The 20,825-nt window shown below is 39.5% G+C and overlaps 3 protein-coding genes across 5 annotated transcripts; 2 read left to right on the plus strand and 1 right to left on the minus strand.

Annotated features, from left to right (window-relative positions):
• Positions 1 to 1,251: 1,251 nt before the first annotated feature.
• On the plus strand, positions 1,252 to 11,367 carry pfkla (phosphofructokinase, liver a). The gene is made up of 22 exons (XM_020651169.3): positions 1,252 to 1,494; positions 2,298 to 2,371; positions 2,474 to 2,551; positions 3,419 to 3,608; positions 3,832 to 3,997; positions 4,448 to 4,492; positions 4,587 to 4,695; positions 4,892 to 4,987; positions 5,243 to 5,335; positions 6,398 to 6,523; positions 6,620 to 6,684; positions 6,788 to 6,851; positions 6,978 to 7,124; positions 7,225 to 7,295; positions 7,976 to 8,063; positions 8,175 to 8,327; positions 8,762 to 8,926; positions 9,012 to 9,073; positions 9,723 to 9,834; positions 9,948 to 10,047; positions 10,150 to 10,255; positions 10,335 to 11,367. The coding sequence occupies exons 1-22, from the start codon at positions 1,410 to 1,412 to the stop codon at positions 10,480 to 10,482; spliced, it is 2,343 nt and encodes a 780-aa protein (XP_020506825.1). The 5' UTR covers positions 1,252 to 1,409; the 3' UTR covers positions 10,483 to 11,367.
• A 101-nt stretch (positions 11,368 to 11,468) lies between these two features.
• Positions 11,469 to 15,506, minus strand: LOC109996851 (protein SIX6OS1). Of its 3 annotated transcripts, XM_020651170.3 has the most exons (14): positions 15,421 to 15,506; positions 14,926 to 14,982; positions 14,681 to 14,807; positions 13,991 to 14,080; positions 13,712 to 13,899; positions 13,583 to 13,625; positions 13,376 to 13,484; positions 13,123 to 13,258; positions 12,962 to 13,038; positions 12,302 to 12,501; positions 12,085 to 12,220; positions 11,960 to 12,001; positions 11,847 to 11,874; positions 11,469 to 11,768 (listed from the first exon to the last, which is right to left on the minus strand). In XM_020651170.3, exons 1-14 carry the CDS (start codon positions 15,470 to 15,472, stop codon positions 11,641 to 11,643), a joined length of 1,413 nt encoding a protein of 470 aa, XP_020506826.2. In that variant the 5' UTR covers positions 15,473 to 15,506; the 3' UTR covers positions 11,469 to 11,640. The 3 variants fall into 3 exon arrangements, with proteins under 3 accessions (XP_020506826.2, XP_020506828.2, XP_065818378.1); XM_020651172.3 differs by lacking the exon at positions 15,421 to 15,506 and having other exon boundaries at positions 12,962 to 13,026; positions 14,926 to 15,227; XM_065962306.1 differs by lacking the exon at positions 15,421 to 15,506 and having other exon boundaries at positions 14,926 to 15,226.
• Positions 15,507 to 16,377: 871 nt separating this feature from the next.
• Positions 16,378 to 20,351, plus strand: tmem169b (transmembrane protein 169b). Its single transcript, XM_020651173.3, has 3 exons — positions 16,378 to 16,535; positions 17,129 to 17,501; positions 17,978 to 20,351. The coding sequence occupies exons 2-3, from the start codon at positions 17,228 to 17,230 to the stop codon at positions 18,610 to 18,612; spliced, it is 909 nt and encodes a 302-aa protein (XP_020506829.1). The 5' UTR covers positions 16,378 to 16,535; positions 17,129 to 17,227; the 3' UTR covers positions 18,613 to 20,351.
• Positions 20,352 to 20,825: the final 474 nt, after the last annotated feature.

Below are 20,825 nucleotides of genomic sequence, written 5' to 3' on the forward strand. Positions count from 1 at the left end.
TCACAAACAATAGCCTACAAGTCATGCGTGCTGTACATATGCAGGGGCGTTGTAGTGGGGGGATAAGTGGGACTGACTACCCAGGGCTCTAGTGGGGTGGGAGGCCCTTCATGGGCCTGAAATAAAAATGTATTTCTTATTTCTCTTTTTTCTCTATGTTATTAACGCAATAAGATAACTAGAATTGTCTGAATAAATAAACAAACATTCAGAATTCCTTTCTGGAAAAAATGTGGAGTCTCTCTAAAAGGCCCTCTCCCCCCCTTCTGAATGTGCAGAATGGTTTAGTCCTCCCACCACCTCTCGACTGGATTGATCTTTCAGCAGTCAGTCGAGTCAGGAGTGAGAGATGTGGCAGGCTGTAGATTAAACCAGTTGTTAGAGGAATTCAGCCAAGAATATCGTTTTGATCATATCTGTGTTTTATGTAGAAATATATCTTATTAATCCCCTTCATAGATATGATTTCATACGACCCTATTTTCTAAAAAGATATTACATCGCAGTCAAAAAGAGTCCACTTTGGAGCTATATTTAGCGTCTTTCCCAGCGAGCTACAGTAACATATTTGATATCAACAGATTCAGTGTAGTTCCTATGATATCAATGTTGTCGCGCTAGCATTAAAACTGAGTCCGCTACTTTTGCCCCAAAAAAAACATTTTGAACGTCAGGTGAGACAAATGGTAATGCAGTGTAAGAAGAATTAAAGTGAAGTCAGAACTGAGAAGAACTATTACAGCCTAAAAAGTCATGCTGACAAGTGTGGTCGAATCTAATTCAGATGTATTGTACGTTTACAGTTTATCATTAATGCCAGTAGAATTTTTAATTCAATAAGCTAACCAATAAGATCACTTTAGACAATAAAAGCCTTTACAACATTAACTATAGCAAGTTAATAAGTAAAATAATGTTGCTGGAAATGTTTCAACTGTCTGAAAGGTGCAAATATTACAAAGTTTAAATTATGTTTAAGCTATGAGGAAATATTACAGTGGTTATTTATCTCCCATTTTCAGGGTGTAAAACAAAGCATAGTTGTTCAAAGTTTTTATGGCTCATTTGTGTGATGGAGGTGTTGTTGTAGAAATTCTCTGGGGTTAGTTTGGGCTGTGGTAGGGGCCCTATGTGAGATCTTTTCATGGGGCCCGGAGTTCCTGGCGTCGCCCCTGTACGTATGTGTACGTGCTGTTGAAGACATCAAAAAGTGAACGCCCACTGTTCCTCTCCTTTGGACAGGGCGGAGTCCAGAAGTGTCAGCGCTGACTGTTTTCAGAGAGTAAACCTGCAGAAAGGAGGAAGCGACATCTGGGTTGACCTCAGGCTTACCAAACCAACACTTTCCTTCACTCGTTAACAGTCATTTCTTAATTGTCCTCCAGTTTGTCTGTTTTAAAAGTGAGAAAATGTCTTCGATGGACTTGGAGAAGCTGAAGATGACGGGAGCTGGTCGAGCCATAGCGGTGCTGACCAGCGGAGGAGATGCACAAGGTGACTTTTTCAGCTGCTAAGTTTGATTCAAATGACATATATCATTATTTATACGTGTAGGCATTAAACAAGGTTTCTACAACAAATGCTTTCGAGAGCAAGAATATAAATTAGCACTCTGTTAAAGTAGTTAAGTTTATATTAATAACTCCCAATTACAGCTGGATATATTTCCCTTCTGTTCAATGAGCAGCATACAGTTCACTTCCTGTTGATTTACAATGGTGAAAATAATGTACACTTAATCAGTCAACTACTGTACTTGAGTAGGCTACAGTTTGAGGACGAGCCCACCTGTGCTTAACTTTAATATGGCCACAAAGCAATTAAAAGGCAACTTTACTTTTTTCTGAACTAAATCGCCCACTTAAGTAACTTTGAACCAACAGATGAATCTATTTATTGCATTATTTACCATTGAATTATTTTCCCCAGAACACCTGAAGTTGTAGGATGAACCATTGATTGTAATATGCATGTTTTACCTTTTGTAAATAATATATTTTTTTTTTTAACTTGTGTGGTAGTTTGAGAATATGACTTTTACTTGAGTATTACTACACATTGTTACTTTAAGCTAAGAACATAATCTGACTAGTGCTGTATCAAGATCTAGTTGAGTACTTCTTGTCAGGACTGTGATTGCTGTTTCAACAGAGCGGGTGGCACCTTTGCCCAGTAAGAGATAGTGAAGTCATATCCACTACATGTCCTCAAGCAGGGCTATTGTGCAACAGCTTGTGTGTAATGACTTAAGAAGCAGATTTAATAGTAATATTTCTGTGCAATTGTCCTTTACCCAGGGATGAATGCTGCTGTCAGAGCTGTGACAAGAATGGGCATCTATGTGGGAGCGAAGGTCTATGTTATATATGAGGTAAAAAAAAGAAGCTGTTTCATTGTGCTGATGAAAATATCCCCCTACTACATACAAACTGTGTCAGTACACACAATATGAAAAACATCTGTTACTGTTCAGGGATACCAGGGCCTGGTGGACGGGGGAGACAACATCAAACTGGCACACTGGCACAGTGTGACCAACATCATCCAACAGGTACGATTAAATATTAACCTCAATGGCTGTTGACAGCAGTGGTAAGGATATTTAATATGCCATTTACCAAGCAGACATTTTAACATGTCAAATAAACACACAGGTATCTATTAAGGTCTCCAAGCAACAAGCTAAATGCTAAATTTAGGATAGCAGAACTATCGTTAATTATTTGACTTACACCTTTGCCTTTCATACATTATGTCAAAATCTCTGCCTGTCGAGTCTTACAGTGATTGTATTATGATTTATAGTTTGTGTTATCTTCTTTTTTTTCTCAAATGTTTCTCTTTTTCTCTTTTTTTTTTTGCCTGTCTAATAATGGTTACAAACTGGTAAGGGGCCTTGCTGCATGGGCTTTAAGCGACATCTCTTCATGAAGCAGCAACTAAGCACTAAAACCAAAGACATTCAGAAACACTCCCACTTGTCCATTTTGCAGCTGTCTGAAATGTATCTAGCATATTGCTGAGGGGGATGCAGTTATTTTGTGAAGCAAATGTATTGTATGGTTTTATTGGTTTGTTAAGCTTCATTATAGTTTATCACTGATTCCCATTCGATTTCACTTATGTCCCATTAACACAAAGCAATATCTGCTTGCCTGCTAATTTCAAGAGCAAACTCCCAGAAATATGAAGCACATTTTTTTCTTGTCACCGCTTTGTGTGAGTGATAATCACAAATCTCAGGTGCACTGCTTGTGGCTTTGTTTCATGCCTATATTTCATTGAATCTGTTCCTTCAATCTGTTGTATCTTAACCAATCCATCGTTTGCAAAGTTAAAATAAATATTGCTCTTTTAGTGTGACATTTTTAAAGACACATGACATTGTTTGTCTTGCGGCTTTGTTACATGACTGCAGGGTGGGACTGTGATTGGAAGCGCCCGCTGCAAGGCCTTCACCACTCGGGAGGGGAGGCTTGGCGCTGCCTTCAACCTGGTGAAGAAAGGCATCACTAACCTGTGCGTGTGCGGTGGAGACGGCAGCCTCACAGGAGCGAACATTTTCCGCAGTGAGTGGAGCGGCCTGCTGGATGAGCTTGTAAAGAAAGGTAAAGTGCTCAAGAAACCATTATCAACTAGTCACTAAGCCTTACTTACTTAATGTAAGATTGTTTTATATTAATACTTGTGCAGCTGGTAATTCAATTAAAAAAACTTTATTAGTCTCACTAGGAGCAGTTAGTTTGAAAGAGCTTGTACCAAAAAAACATATGCATTATGTAACCTGCCAGTTTAATATCTGCGATAATGAACCTGTGTTGTCCTAATCAGGGAGGATCACAGACACGCTGGCCAAGCAGCATGACCACCTGAACATCGTGGGTCTCATTGGCTCAATCGATAACGACTTCTGCGGCACAGACATGACCATCGGGGCCGATTCTGCACTGCACCGCATCATGGAGATAATTGACGCGATCATGACCACTGCACAAAGGTCAGAAACTGTGATGTTGAACAGCGGCAGAACGCACGAAACAGTTGGTAAAAAGCAGCTATTGTGAGGTCATGGACAGAAGTGTTTCTTTCTAAATCACTAAAAGTAAGATTTAACAACAACAACGCAGGAGAACTTCCTTGGAAAGATGTGAATAGATACATCTATATCATTGGTAGTTATATTGATATCTCACAGTTGTGATTAAAATACTAGCAGTTGAAGTCCTGTGTCAGACGTACCGTAATGGAATGCAAACATCTCTGTGAAGTTGTCAGAACTCGTCTCTACCTTTCAAACCTTGCAGGAACTACTTCCAGTGATCTCGCCCAGACTTGCCCCATTTCCTGCATGTTGCTACAATCTGAGTAATCTCAGTTTGCCCACACATATTGTTGCTGCAATTGTTCATTAGCTTTTCTTAATATAAATGTTGTGTCCCTCCTGCAGCCACCAGCGCACTTTTGTTCTGGAAGTCATGGGGCGACACTGTGGGTGAGTAACACCCCGACACATTTTACTATCCTGTATGTTCTGCCGTGAATATTATGACAAATGATTGTGCTGGTGTTATGTGCTATTCCTCTAGATATCTGGCCTTGGTGTCTGCACTGGCCTCTGGAGCAGACTGGCTCTTTATTCCAGAGCTTCCTCCGCTGGAGGGTTGGCAGGACCGTATGTGCGCCCGTCTAGAAACGGTATGATATGAAAACAAGATTATTAGCCACAGGCACATATGTGTTTTTTTCACAGAAGAGGTTTGTCTGTTTTAGAGTGAGTATTAATGCTCTTTGGTTAACATGCATTTTTCGACTGACTTTTTTTCATGATTGCACTTACTGACTCACTGGCAGTGGCTAATATGTACATATGTGTATCTTCTTTTTTTTTCAGAGCCGCATCAAGGGATCCAGGCTTAACATTATCATCGTAGCAGAAGGTGCAATCAATAGAAATGGAGAGCCCATATCCACAACTTACATAAAAGATGTAAGTGTAAAGATTAAAGAACAAGGGGGGGATTGATGACTGGCTGTGATGTAATAGCTGCCCAACAACAGAGTGTAGTATGATGTTGAAATATCAATGAAATGTGTATCTGGAAAATGCTTTTTTTAAAGGTGTTAAATGTCTGTAGTACATGAGGAATACACATGAACTCTAAAAAACTCATATCTCTCTGTTGTGTACGCCCGCTAAATGGCATAACATAATACTCTGAAATGCTTCCATGTCTGTTTGAAGCTGGTAGTAGAGAGGCTGGGTTACGACACCAGAGTGACAGTACTCGGGCATGTTCAGCGTGGAGGAACTCCCTCAGCATTTGACAGAATACTGGTGAGTTTGATAACGTGCATATTTTGAAGCAAAAATGCAGCTTTGAACATTGAGGAACATTAAAAAGTTTGATGTCACACAAATGATCCATTTCAGGTTCAGGTGATTTTATTTGTACCTGTAGGTAAATTTGGTTGTAGGGAGAGTCACATATACTTAATAAAACACAGACAATACATAAAACATACGTAGTGCAACATCTCAGAAGTGCATAGTCAGCAATAGTTTGAACACATAACTGCAAACCTAAAGTCCCCAATATATAATAATGTAGCAGGACCAGAAGAAAACTTTGTTCTAATTAGCCGAAGGTACCATTAGTCTATTAAAATATGCTGATGACAACTCAAACAAAGATCTGATACTACAACAGTGTTGTTGTTTTTTTCTCCAATCAGTATACAAGGTTAACTGCTGTTTACCACTAAACATAGTTTACACTACTTTTTGACTGGTGAAACTTAGCTGAACTTGCTACAAAAAAAACCCCACACAGTGTAAGTTCTATACACCATAAAAGGAGCTCCATGGTTGATATAAAAATGTTTTTTTTTTAAGATTTATTTTTTGGGCTTTTTGTGCCTTTTAATGGAGAGACAGGACAGTGGATAGAGTTTGAAATGAGGGAGAGAGAATAGGGAATGACACGCAGTAAAGGAGCCACAGGTGGGTACAAACCTGGGCCGCCCGCTTGGAGGACTACATCCTCTGTACATGGAGCGCGCGTACTAAACACTGTGCCACCAGTACCCCATAAAAATGTGTTTTTAAGTTCAAAATGTACAACAGAATAGTGTAACAAATCTTGTATAAAGAACTACATATATTATGACAATTATAGGTGATTGGTAATGTTATGTACAATGGCCAGTGAAGCATTTACATACTTCTGTTTAGATGCTTTCTTTACATCCTTAGTAAGCTTAGAAATATTAAACATGGTCAAATCTGTGTCTAGATGAGTTATTCTCCATAAAACCACTACAACGTATTACTCATGATACCCTCCATCACTTGATCTATTCAGCTGAGTGCTAATTGAAGCCTCTCCTGTGTGTTCAGAGCAGTAAGCTGGGGGTGGAGGCGGTGGTGGCTCTGATGGAGGCCTCTCCTGACACACCCCCCTGTGCCATCGGCCTGTCGGGTAACCAAGCTGTCCGTCTGCCTCTGATGGAGTGTGTTGAGATGGTGAGTCACCCTCCTGTCTTCCATAATTGATTTTAAAGGAAGCTGTGCCATAAGTGGAAGGTTGATGTTTTTTTCTAACTCCGTCATCATTTACAGACTAAGTTGGTGCAGAAGGCCATGAATGAGAAGCGGTTTGAAGAAGCTGTTAAACTGCGTGGAGGGTGAGAACTACGCCATGTTTATTTAAATTAAGTAGAAATGAATCATTATATTGAAATAGTGCTGTGATGTGTCATCAATTCATGTTAACTTCATTTTCTGTAGGAGTTTTGAAAACAACTTGAATATCTACAAGCTCCTTTCCTTCCAAAAGCCTTCCCAGGCTCAGGTAAATCGAACACACACACACACACACACACACACACACACATACACACATACACACATACACTGTATTTTAAATAACACACTAAAGACACAAAGGTTAACCCAAATGTGCTCTTTCTTTCCTCAGAGCAATTTCTCTTTGGCTGTTCTGAACGTGGGAGCTCCTGCTGCAGGGATGAATGCAGCCGTGAGATCTGCCGTGAGAATAGCGATGGCTCAAGGGCATAAGGTCTATGCTGTCCATGATGGCTTCCAAGGACTCGCCAAAGGAGACGTGAGGCCTTCTACTTTTAAACCTTCCCCACACTGCAGTTTATTTTCTAAACAAGTGAACTGTATGGAAAGAAATGGTTTAGAGCTGATACTGTCTGCAGGTTTTTGAGATGGAATGGCACAAAGTGGCAGGATGGACCGGACAAGGAGGATCACTACTGGGAACCAAACGGTGAGCGTTTGTGCACTTTGGACGCGTTTTGGGACTTGAGGAAGACATATTTTCTTTTTTAAAGCAGAAAAAAACATCAAAATTGATGCTGAAGAGGTTTTGACATTGCTCTTTATACTACGTTAAGGATCTCTTTGATATTCCTGGATTTCTCTGCGATCAAGGGCAGGGTGTAGAAATGATGAGCAGGTCTGCCCTACAGTGAATCAGGTTTTTTTTTTTTTTTGTGGTGAAGTGACATGAAAACAATAGTGTAAAACAAACATTCTTACTCGTTTCAAAACACTAAATGTTTTGTAGGAGGTGACACATCCAACTCTCTCATGAAGTTTGTCGCAGGACATCCAACCATCACATTGAAAAAAAGAAAAAGTTCTGCACACTACTCTTGCTGGGCATCACCAATTTATTAGAAAAAAAAAAATCATGTCCCGACCCTCTGAACCTTTGTTATGTATGTTCATTAGTACACTCTTTTCAAAACAACAAAGGAAGTTGTCATAATGCAACTCACTACTTTGTTAGACATTGTGAAATTCAAGGGCTCTAGTTTCTAATGCAGATTTTTGGTTTAATATATGCAGTCTCCAAGCCAAAGATGATGTCATCTTGGTAATTTCCCCTGCTTTGAAAAAATTGTAATTGACAAATTACTGTTTCTGTTTCATGTCCTTTTTCAGAACTCTTCCAAACAAACACCTGGGGAAGATTGTGGAAACCATCACCAAGTTCAGCATCTCAGCTCTGCTTGTAATTGGAGGGTTTGAGGTATGACTCACAGCCCTTTAAAGAACCAGAGCTGAATCACATGTATATTCATTTATAGTGTCAATGCTACATCAAAGACGTTTTACATCTACCTCCTGGTGACTTTCAAAGGGTTACGAAGGTGTGCTGCAACTGTTTGAAGCCCGAGGTCGCTACGATGAGCTCTGCATCCCCATGTGTGTAATCCCTGCCACCATCAGCAACAACGTCCCCGGAACCGACTTCAGCCTCGGAGCAGACACGGCCGTCAACGCTGCCATGGAGGTAACGCTGAGCAGATGGCAAATTAACAGTGTGACTTTGATGTTTCAGGCCTAACATGAATAGAGATGAACCGAGCCAGAGAACATCTCGTCTAATATGAGCTGCTGTATAACACAGATACACTTTGAACTCTCTGAGCAGTGTCAACAACAGAGATGTCGGCGTGGATTTGGCTTTAGATTTTATCTTTCAACTTTGACAGGAAGCAGATAATTTAGACAGGACTTAAGTTTATCCCTGTCCTTCTATATTTAGCACCACACTTTTCTTTCAAACTTCCTTTAAGGAGCTTTTCACCTGTTCACCTTTAACTGCTTTTAAGGTTTATGAGAATTAAAGTAGAATTTGTCTCTCTTCACCTTCATGGTTTGATTTTTTGACTCCCTTTCACTTACCACGTGTGCTTTTACAATGATTTTTAATTTCCTCCTCAGGGTTGTGACAAGATCAAGCAGTCAGCCAGTGGGACCAAAAGACGAGTGTTTGTGGTGGAGACAATGGGGGGATTCTGCGGCTACCTGGCAACCTCTACAGGCATAGCTGTGGGAGCTGATGCTGCCTATATCTTTGAAGACCCCTTCAACATCCATGACCTGAAGGTGAGAGAAAAACGTTTTTTTTCTGAATCATCAATTAAACATTTGTAGAAGAATCTGTCTCTTTAATGATTTGGCTTTCTGACAGACCAATGTGGAGCATTTGTCTGAAAAGATGAAAAAGGACATCCAGAGGGGTCTGGTGCTGAGGTACACAACACTCATACAAACATTTACACATTGGATATATCTATGCTTTTGCTGCCTTAGACACCATTCAGTCTATCTCCTTTACAGTGAGTCTGTGTTTGTATATTTCCATACTGTGAAACTACACTACAGACTGTACAGCCGAGATAACAGATAGGAGGCTTTATTAAAAACTACATGTTAACATAAGTGTGATAACCCGGCACTGACAATGAGAGTATGCTGATGTTTAGCTGGTTGTATAAATCTGGTTCAACACCTGAGTGAACATGCTTCATTTTCTTGCTTCTAATTTAAGTTTAGGGGTATTTTGTTCTACAACAGTTTTTCTTCAAACATCAAATTGCATTAAAATCGTATTTTGACCAGATTAAGGTTTTAAATGTTGATTTCTAAGATCAGCAAAGTTTTTGGGATTCATCCACTGTGGCACTATTGTGGTTATGGCAGGTGTTCTAAAAGTAAACAGATTTTAGTTTGGACGGCAAACTGACCAAAAGACATCCTTTAGAAACACACTCCAAGTCTTTAACAATTCATATGACCAGTTCAAAAAAAACAAACTACATGGCATATGATGAACTGCACACTTTTTATGCAACATTAGTGTTTCCTGTGGTTAATTTTTTTTCTTTTCTTGTCTCAACAGAAATGAAAAATGCCATGAGAACTATACTACAGATTTCATCCACAGGCTGTATTCATCAGAGGGGAAGGGCATCTTTGACTGCAGAGTCAACGTGCTGGGACACCTTCAGCAGGTGCAGAGACACCACACTGCATCCATCAAGACAGTACACAAACTCACAAATAATATCAGTTGCATTGACAATAGGAGTCTGTCTTATTCCCAGCTTGTGCTTGTGTGCCCTAGGGAGGCTCGCCTTCTCCTTTTGATAGAAACTTCGGCACTAAGTTGGGTGTGAGGGCTATCCAGTGGCTTTCAGAGAGAATGACTGAAAACTTCAGACAAGGTAGTGTTGATGTATAGACCTATAGTTGACATAAATATATAATTCGATAAAACAAAAAGTCAAAGTCACAGCAATGTCATTCCCAATATGTTTTCCTGTCAGGTCGCGTGTTTGCCAACTCACCAGACACAGCGTGTGTGCTCGGTCTAAACAGGAAGGTCATCTCATTCATCCCAGTAACTGAACTGAAGGAAGTGACTGACTTCGAGTAAGCAAATTAGAAGTGTATTGATATAAAGTGTTTCATTATTTATCAGTGCAAGTAAATTGTGAACTTTGATTTCCAGACACCGGATGCCAAAGTTCCAGTGGTGGCTTACACTTCGGCCGCTGCTCAAAATGTTGGCCAAATACCAAACCAGCTTCTGTGAATATGTCCCCGGAGAGATCGAGCATGTGACTCGACGCTCCATCAGCATCGACTCTGGGTTTTAGGCTCTCTGACAAGGCAATATTCTCTGTGCACTTTCAACCCTTATCCTACTCAGATACTACGGAGCTTTACCTGGAGACAGGATGCAAGACTTTAAAACGTAATATTGATCTCAGTGTGTTCTTGTATCATAGTAGCTACTGAATGTTCAATCATGTAAAAAATGTACTTCAAGAGTTCACAACGTATTGAATGAGATTCAACAGTGCTGGTTTTGTTTTGTAATGTGCAACAGTTAAGCCTTTGTATGGTCAAATCACTGCATAAAGACAACCAGGTCCGCCATGAAGATGGAATTGTATTAATTTACTACAGAATTTATTTTCAAAAACATTTATGAGGTATGTGGTTTAATGGTTTTTGTTTGTTTTACTTTCAATGTCACAAACCATAAGTAAAATAAGTTTTTGTATTTATGTGCTTTGTTAGCTAAAAGTGAGAACTGCTAAAAGAAATGTTTAAACTCCCTTTATATTTCTCACAAAACTCTGTGAGCTGGCAGGTTGGTTTGAGATGATCGCACTAAAGAGGACTCAATGTTGAAGCCCATAGTTAATGCAAAGCAACTAAAAATCTGTATGCATATAAAAGCAGTTGATTACACTCTAACACCAAAACTATTGTACTTAAAATCAAGAAATGTCTTCACATGGCGCAGATGGCCTAGTGATTAGGTCGCATCCCAGATACAGTCCTCCAAACAAGCCACCCGTGTTAGAGTCCAATCTGTTCCTTCTTTTCCTCATTTCCTCGTCATTCCCCTTGCTCTCTCTGATTTCGTACTCTATCCCCTGTCCTTTCAAAATAAAGGCTAAAAGCCCAAAACTTAATCTAAGACCAAAAGAAAGGAATCGCTCCATAATTATAAATGTATGAATTATTTTAATGGTCTTACTCGATCATGAACACAATTCTATTTAACAGTCATGTTAGATGCTCTCCATTTCTGAAATAAAATGTAACACAATTTATTGAACAAGCAAATAAAAACCAACCAAAAATAATCAAAGAGGAATGCTTTTTACCTTTCAGGTTGACTGTTTCATGTCTAAATTAAACTATGAACACTTGAGAACTTAACATGTGAGAGCATGAACAAAGGCACTCATGGATGAACTGTTCTTACAAACAAAACACTGAAGATGTATTTTGTATAACTTTTAAAAGTTAAATGAAAATGTGAAATCATCTGCTGGGTTATCTTTTTTTGTAGTCTTAGGGCTCTTTGCAGCAAAGGCAAACTGGAAGTCCTCACTTTGCTCTGGTTGGCCGAACGGAAAGTCAGAGCCTGTAAAAAAGAATGTACATACCTGAAGTTCAAAGCAGCTCACATGTCACAGAAAACAGAGATTTAAGTGGCACTTACAGCTTGGAGACTTTGATTCTGATGTTTTCTGAAAAGATATGAACATATTTTCTTCATTTCAGTATTAGTAATACTGTTTAAACTGAAGAGGGGTTAAAATGACAGAGCTGTACCTTCTCATTGAAGAAAGGGCTGGTGAAAGCGAACGATGAGTCCTGTAAAGAAACTTGATGTTTATTCCAACATTAAAAACAGGGTTTTTCTGTAACATCACTCCTTCCCTCTGCCTACTCCTCACCTCATCCTGTGCTGAGCTCACGTCAAATCCAAATCCAGAGAACCCTGGAGTGCTGGGATCAGGGTTCAAAGAGAACAGGAAAGCTGGAGATTTGGTGTCAGAGGTCCCTTGACGTGGGGAGCTGGCAGGGCTAAAGCTGAAGTGAACACATGAAACATGGATCTCAGAAGTTGTCGACCGTGCTTCAAAGCATTAGACAGCTCAGATGAAGCCTTACTTAAATGGGAATGTTGGGGTTGATGGTGCAGCTTTCACTGTTGCTGAGGACGACTGCGGATTAGTTTCTTGAGATGATAATTGAGGAAAAGCAGTAGGTCCTGTGTTCTCTCCACTTGGTGCCTGCTCTCTCTCTTCAGCTAATCCTTCCTCCAACTCCTCTTCCTCCACTGCTTCCTCTGCTGCAGCAGACTCACTTTCCTACCCAGTAAAAAACTTGGTTTGAGAATTTCTAAGAGTGAAAACTTTGAAATTGCATCAACAACATAGACTGTGATGGCACTATTTATCAAAACATGAAACAATCTGATACAAGACTATTTTTTATTGTCCTGCTGTGGAGCAGTTTCATTTTCAGTCTTTACTTGTGAAGAAGTTCTGAATGATAACTTCCCTACTGTATGGATTACTAAAGGTAACCTGAGATTATTTCTGGAAAGAGATTCTGCTTTTTTGTTTACCACTGATAACACAACACAATGATGCTGTAAGAGATATTAAAACATGTGAAATGATTAGTGTTTCAGGTCAATAAGTGGAAGACTTGGGAAAATGGGAGAGATCAAATCAGATTTTAGTATAGATTTAACTTGAAAGATATTATCCTAAAAGTTGCAATTTGAAGGTTTATTTTTAACAAGTACTAGAACGTAAAGATTACCAGGACTTGTCGTCCAGTTTCCGGGTTTTCCTCCTCAGTATGCATCACATCCGGCCATCTTTGTTCTGCAGAAAAAGCTATTATGTTCCATTAAAAACATGGAATAGTGTGCACAATTGCTGGCATAAAATAAAATACATTGCTGACTCTCTTTTTCTTACCATACAGCTGTTGACATGATGCCATCCCATTGGCTTCTTCTTCTTCTTCTTGGACGGGGCTGCACATGCCGGTATCCTGGAGCTCATTTTCCTCACAATTTTCTTCAGCACTCACCTCTACAGATATTTCATCATCCTACAAAATGTTTGTAAATCAAAAATTAAAAATTAATAAAAAATGGGAGGTGGTTGTAACAGGAACAGGATTCAATATTTATAGCATGCCATTATTTTTGATTGTGGGTCTGAGTACTTTGGTCTGGTTTAAATGAAGAGAGGAGATGTTGATGGAAGAATCAATGTCCTCCGTTTGGGGATCCAATTGTTTCTCTGGTCCTGTTATAAGCTGCTGTCCAGAAACACTAGGAACAAAAGAGGACTCAATCATAAAAAAACTAAGCTTTGCTTGAGGCTACATGTCATTTGCTGTCATCTATAAGATACACTATAAAAAAAATACCTATCTGGTGGTTTCTCAGTAGAGGAAGAGTTGGCTTCTTGACCTGAAATTAAAGAAGTCGAAAAAAAAGGGCTGCAAATACTTCAGCACTACCAGAGCAAGTTATATACCGATATCAAAGTTTATTACCTGAGAGATTGTCCAGTTCCTTCTGTTTCATGGTGATCTGATCATCACAAGCCTTGATCCTAGACTCAATCTCCTCTTTTTCAGCCTGGAGCGCGAGGAGCTTTTTTGCATGAGGATTTTGGCAATAATAGTCTTTATGAGATTGAAATGTCTTCTTATAGCTTGCGATTTTCTCTTCGTAGACGTCCCTTGTAGAGTTAGAAATAAAGAAAAATACAGCTTTATAATGTCTTGAAAAAATGTATGGATTGAATTGAACAGCTAGCTAAGTGAACCCACATGTCATGGTTGTATCTGTCTCTTCTGGTCTCCAGTTCTTCTTTCAGTGTCTGCTCATATTGAAGAAGCAGGCTGTTTGTCGCCTTGATGCTAAAGTAACACAGATAACAGAAAGAAAACATTTGTAACATGTGAACATTACAGTCATCCAACACGGTTTGACTCGGTAATTATTACCTACAATTCTACAATTCTACAATTCACTTAGCAGACACTTTTATCCAAAGCGACGTACATCAGAGAGTAAGAACAACACAAGCAAGGATCTAGAAAAAAGGGAACAATGTCAGTAAGAGCAAACGATCAGCTTTGAGTCTGATTGGACACACAGGTGCTGACAGGAAGTGACCAGAGGCAAAGCACAACATTGAGGGCAGTTCTTGAGAGCTCTAATCAGTATAGAAACCATCTTATAAGTCGTCATTATCAAACAAAAACCATCGTCATTACCATCATCATCATCAATAATATGGAGACCATCATCATTAAGTTAGTAGGTATTCATGAAAGAGCTGGGTCTTTAGCTTTTTCTTAAAGGTGCAGAGGGACTCTGCAGATCGAATGGAGTTTGGAAGTTCATTCCACCACCGGGGGGCGACAGAGGAGAAGAGTCTGGTCTGCGTCTTAGGACCCTGTTGCGAAGGTTGGATCAGAGCGTCATTAGCAGAGCGTTGTGGGTAGTCATCATACCTTTTAGCACATGCTTTATTGTGCATCAGCGTGCTTTGCTTCACGATGATTTCCTCATCAAGTTTCTTTGTATTTCTTTGTATTGTTTCAATGAAAGACTTCCTCTCAGCAATGTCGGCTCTGCAAACTTAAAAAAAATGTAGCACTTGATGAAAAACCACTTCAAGAAATAAATGTAGGGTAAAGTATCTATCAGTTTTCTATCTTTCATACAGATGTGTAATAACTACATCTGTTAGACATACCTTGAATTTGTTGGTTGATTTCATTTTTCTTTTGAGAAAGCTCCCGAGTTTGAAGAGCTAAAAGTATAAAGAAAGAATGGTTATGAATGTGAAGGAAACAAACTAAAATCTTTCTTGAATTGATCACGAGGTTTAAAGCTCCTGTCATGATTTTTGCTGAGGTCAGCAACCCATCCGGGTACTTTGCCCAAACGATGCCGGCCCCGCCCCTTTCTGGGCGAAATCATTCCATCTGAATGAATGTTGATTAATGGACAAGTTGGGGACACTGAAAGACACTTCCTGCTGACGTCATGAACACTGAAAGATATTTCCTGCTGACGTCATCAACACTGAAAGACACTTCCTGCTGACGTCAGTAAAACGAGCAGCTAGCTTGATACACTCTTGGCTAACTTAGCTAGCTAAACCTCTTATAATGCAAAGTAATGCAAGAAAACGTTATAAATAAACTCTAACCAAAAAAACAAACATTAACTCGAAAACTGAACTCACCAAATTGAAAAAGCAGGTTTTCAATATCATCAAAAGAATAACGGTCGTTCATTTTGACACACCTGTAACAACTGTCAAACTGAGGGTTATCAACGGTCCGTAGGGGCGCATGCGCAGTTCGTCGCACCTTTCAAAATAAAATAAACATTATGTTTTTATCAACCAGAAGAACACTTTCATGTTGTGTCGTATTATAAATCATTAAATGATATAAATGTTAGGGTAACGCATAGATTTTGTGGAATGGTCTTGACGAAACGATTAAACAAAGTACGAATATAATGCAATTTAAAAAAATTTACAAAAGATATAGCTTTGAAAAGTACAAAAATGAGGAAGGAGAATGTAAATCTCACAGATGTTAATGGCGCCTGTTCATTTTGTTTTGCATTTGTTAATGGTGAAGAATGGGGGTAGGAAGCCTAGGCTTCTTCCTATCCCTATTCGAACGAGTCAAATGTGCATTATATTGAAATTGACTTTTTTTTATACTGATTTTTTTTCCCATTTGTTTATTCATTTTCAGATATTTTTTAATCGTTCGAAATAAAGAAAGAAAGAATAAATAATTGTAAATAATAAAGAAATGTGCCAATAGGCTACAGTTATTGTTTATTTAGTGTTTAAAACTAGTTCAGAATATTTTCTGTAGGCTATCAGAAAACTCTATTTTTTTAACGCATCTGAAACATAGCAAGGTTGCAAGCAGAATATTAAATAGCGTAATGTCAATATAATGCAAAATTGTATTCATTTATGATAGGCCTTAGCCTATTGAATAAAAATGTCAACAATTTTTAGGCCTACAGCCCCCATCCACTGGCACAGTTGACACTAAACGACATTAGTGGATTTATCCCATCAGTTTTTCATTTGATCACATAGGCCCGAACAGCAGTGAGGAGGAGGGATATCTCGGGATCTGCTCAGGATTGGTGTGACAGAGGTTGGAGAGGCGGGTTTTGTGCTATTCTGGAAATCCTTTACGTTGCGCATCTGTATCGGCAAAACACAGATCTGTGTTGTGTGGGCTCCCTCAATATGTTAGCCGAATCCTGTGATTTTTCCACACACGCCAGAATTGATCCACCCGGTTCTCGTTCAACCCATTAAAGGTAAGATTTAAATGTGTCTGCAGCTGTAGTTTGGTTGCATGCAGTTCGCCGGCTGGTGTCTGCAGACAAAAGAGAAAAGAGCGGACATGGGTGGGATTTAAATGGGAGGGGATCAGCTGTGCGAAGAATGGGATGCATTGTCGATTAATCAGCCTTCTTATTAAATCATTCACTCTTTTAGATAATCACAATAGTCCACGAAATACGGGTTAGGGTTATGTTTCTCCCTTTCTGTATTTAAGGGATCTAGGCTGAGATCGCAGCGTTTCCACTAAGAGGCTCTCGGTGCTCTGTCATGCAAAGGAGAGACATCCCCCTCTTTTGATCAGATCTTTCACGCTTTGTTTTTCAGCTATCCGAAGCAATTAGGTCTCTGTCTGCTCAAACGCCTAATACCATTGGATCAATGATGATACCAATGAGATTTGACATATTTTAACAGCCATCATTACAGCAAAAACGACTTTGCAGAATCTAGGCCAGGATCACTGTACATAGAGGATTACATTATTTTTGACTGAAAAAGCAAACCTGCTCTTAAAATACTTTCTTCTCTTTGTTTCTGTGTGTTTGTATCACTTTGTGTTTAACAGGAAATCATCCTCAGTTGTAAAAAACAATGGGGGGACATCCATCAACAACCCTTTAAGTAGCCTTTAAGAGTCATCGAGTTTACTAGAGCAGGATAGAGCATGGCATTTGTAGGGGAGTCTCAGACTGAAGGAGAGGGCAGCCCCCAGATGATCTCCTTAAGGTCAGACATATCAGGGAACCATGTGGACGATGGAGAATCAGGTCCCTCCATAAGGAGGAAGAGGAGGAAGAAGAAAGACCCACGTCCAGAGTCCATTATTGTCTACCGCTCTGAGATGGAGAGGGGATCTGGAGAGGAGCAAGGTGGTGAGGAGGGGGAAGAGAGGAGAGCGGAGGAAGGAGCTAAATTCCTCTGCACACCCACAGGCGATGGTGAGAATCCAGTGTTTATTACTGATGGAATCGATTTCATGTTTAGGACATATGCAGTCACACGTTTACCTTTATTATCAAGACAGAACGTTTTTTTTAATCAAGACCAGTCCTTTCATCATGCTATCCAGTCAATTTGATGGCCAATGTGTAGTATTCATATTAGAACTTCTTCAATATTTTAGCATGTGACTATTAGCTATTTTATGTGTATGCTTATCAAGACCCCTTGTTCTCTTGATGGATTAAAAAATGTACTAGAATTGAATTCAATGAAACTTGGTAAAGAAAACTCTGTGGTACTTTCATTAGTATGGGACCATGTAAAGTGATAAAAATAGCATCACATTACAATATCACTGGATAATAGACCATAACAGTCATTTGAAGTCAACCCTTGCAAGGGGACACATAAGGAAGGGACATTTATCTTTATTTGTCATCAAGGTAGTAATGTTGTTATTTCATCCTGTTAGATGGAGGCTGGAGCCTTCCTCCAGACAGCCGCTACGTCACCCTGACAGGCACAATAACCAGAGGAAAAAAGAAAGGCCAGCTGGTGGACATCCACCTCACATTGACAGAGAAGGAAATCAGGGATCTGGCCAAGTCGAGGGAACGTCTCGATGCAGAGTGTGAGGCAGGTGAAGGCTATAAACGCTCCTGTGGCTTAGGCGTGTGTCAGGGACCCCACGTTGTCCTGTGGAGCATCTCCTGCGCCCCTCTGGTTTTCCTCCTCTCCTTCATCACCTCCTTCTACTACGGCACCCTCACCTGGTACAACGTCTTCCTAGTGTACAATGAGGAGCGGACATTCTGGCACAAGATTACCATATGCCCCTTCCTCATCATCTTCTACCCCATGCTCATCATGCCCATGGCGCTGTCTCTGGCTCTGTACTCAGCAGTGGTGCAGGTGTCCTGGGCTGCCAGTGAATGGTGGCAGGTTGTGAGAGACCTGGAGAAAGGTTTCTGTGGCTGGGCCTGTGGGAAGCTGGGACTGGAGGACTGCTCGCCCTATAGCATAGTGGAGCTGCTTGACTCTGATACGGTCTCTGGAACTCTGCAGAGCAAAGCCCCCAGTGAACTCGCTCAGACATCATCAGTGTGAAGCGGGGGAAGCGCAGGCACTTGTTTATGTAAGCACTGATTTATAGTGGTTTGAAACGCATGTGCCAGAAGGTTCAAGTTTTACACAGGAAAATATCCAAAAACTGTTTTACTTTCTGTAACTTATCAAACACTGCCTGAATGGTCCTTATATGCTGGACTTTTACTTTCAATTTTGTTAGGCATTATCGTATCCAGATATCTTTAAATTATTCATTGGAGCATGGGAACAGAAATGTTGTAATTTTTTTATTTGTATGTGTTATGGTTGTTGGAGTTACCTTCTGTAACAGACTCACACTCACATAACTTTTTTTGATATGCAGGCCTTGGTGCTATCTGTACTAGAGTTTAGAGAAACATTGAGTAGACACTGATACACACATTGTGTAAAAACAAGTTTGACATTATCTGTAAATAGGTGTAATTTATTGTATGTGATCACTGTACTGTGCACTGACATCAAAAACAGCACCCATGTCAGAGTCAAAGCTGTCTTATTTGTGAAGTCATTATTATCACTCACTGAAGTCGTGTTTGGAGTGAGGCAGGATTTTCAACTGGAAAAAATAGAAAACTGCCTTCTGGGCCGCTTATGAAGGATTACTGTGTGCTAAAATTTGACACCAGGTTCTGTGTCTGCATCTGAATAAGGCTGGCAACAAACTAATCCAATGAAAATGCCAAAAACAAACAATGTGTTACTTCATGCCTCATGAAACTGTCTTATTTGTTTCATCTTTAGCTGCAAACGTCAAGCTTATTGCTTCCTTAGGAAGACATGCATCTTTCAAAACAGGGTCACAGATATAAAGTGCATGGTGGTGCTAAAACACCTTAGCACTGCAGATCTAAGCATTTCGAAGTGACTCAAAATGGGTTCACATTGATGGGTTATTTAATGTTTTTAATTTAATTATTTATTGGTGATCAAAATAAATCTCTATGGCTGAAGATGAAAAGGGTATTAAAGGCTCTAGAGAGGAAACTCTTCTTAGAAGGATTAATGGTTTTGTTGGTCTTTTTCTGGGTTTTGTCAACAATAAGAATAATATAGAACCATATCCATTAGCATCTGATGATAGTGTGCTTACATGGTGCATATTTGTAAAACTTGTTGGGTTGCATAGATGTACCATGGCATATGCTGATTGGGCTTTAAGGCTTTAAGGCTTTAAGGATATAATGAAACAGTGATGTGTGGTCTGTTGTGTTCTCTGAACTTGATAGTCATGTACATAATGCAGAGAGAGAGGAAGAAGGATCTATAGTGGGTCATAGGTCATCATTGCCCTCGGGCCCAGTCACAAGATCATAGCCATGAATTCATCATAGACATATAGTAAGACAAAACTGACATACCAGACATTCCTTTGGTGGACATGTGATTTTTCTGTCACGTTCATGTTTGTTGCACCATCAACACTGATGTTCTTATCTTACTCTCTACTTGTGTTTTGTTTACATTTTTGGTTCATACACAATTAAATGAAGTTATTTGTAATTTTCAACCTGCAATTCCTGTTACAGTGAACAGACATACTTTCAATGTTGATTTAATTTATTTTAAGTATTTAATATAAGCAGAATGATGAATCATGTTGTTAGGTGTTTTGTACTCCGGCGCTTCTGAACAGCTGTAGTAAATGAGGTTGGTTTAAGTGGAGCAGATGGTTGAATAATTTGGTTATTGAAATGTTTATCTGACCACTATGTAAAATAAATATGTTTTATTTTTAATACTGAGAAAGACATGCGTCATATGATGTTGCCTGTGTCTGTTTTCAACATAACATGTTTGAAGCCACAGGATGTAAAGCAAATAATTACACAGATGGGGAAACAATTGTTTTCATGACATTGAAATTATGTCACAAGAGATTATGTGCTACTCTTGAGATATTGGTAGAAAACAAACCATCATCTTGTAAAAGAAAATTGAACCACTGGTAACTGGTGTTATCTTTGTTCTTGGTAAGCATAAATCCCCCTGCATGGTGCACACAGCAGCACCATGCAGGGGGATTGAGTGTTCTGATTATTGGCACTCTGGTGCTACATTTGGTTGCCTTTTGCCCCAAAGCCAAGTAGTGCTCTAGAAAAACAACAACACAATAGGCCTACTTATCAACTTATGCTTGCCTTTATTGTCTAATTTTATAAAATTTTAGTCTAATGGTAAAACACAGAACACACAATATATGTGTCAAAACC

This window comes from Labrus bergylta, chromosome 13 (assembly GCF_963930695.1).
Source record: "Labrus bergylta chromosome 13, fLabBer1.1, whole genome shotgun sequence".
Taxonomy (NCBI): domain Eukaryota; kingdom Metazoa; phylum Chordata; class Actinopteri; order Labriformes; family Labridae; genus Labrus; species Labrus bergylta.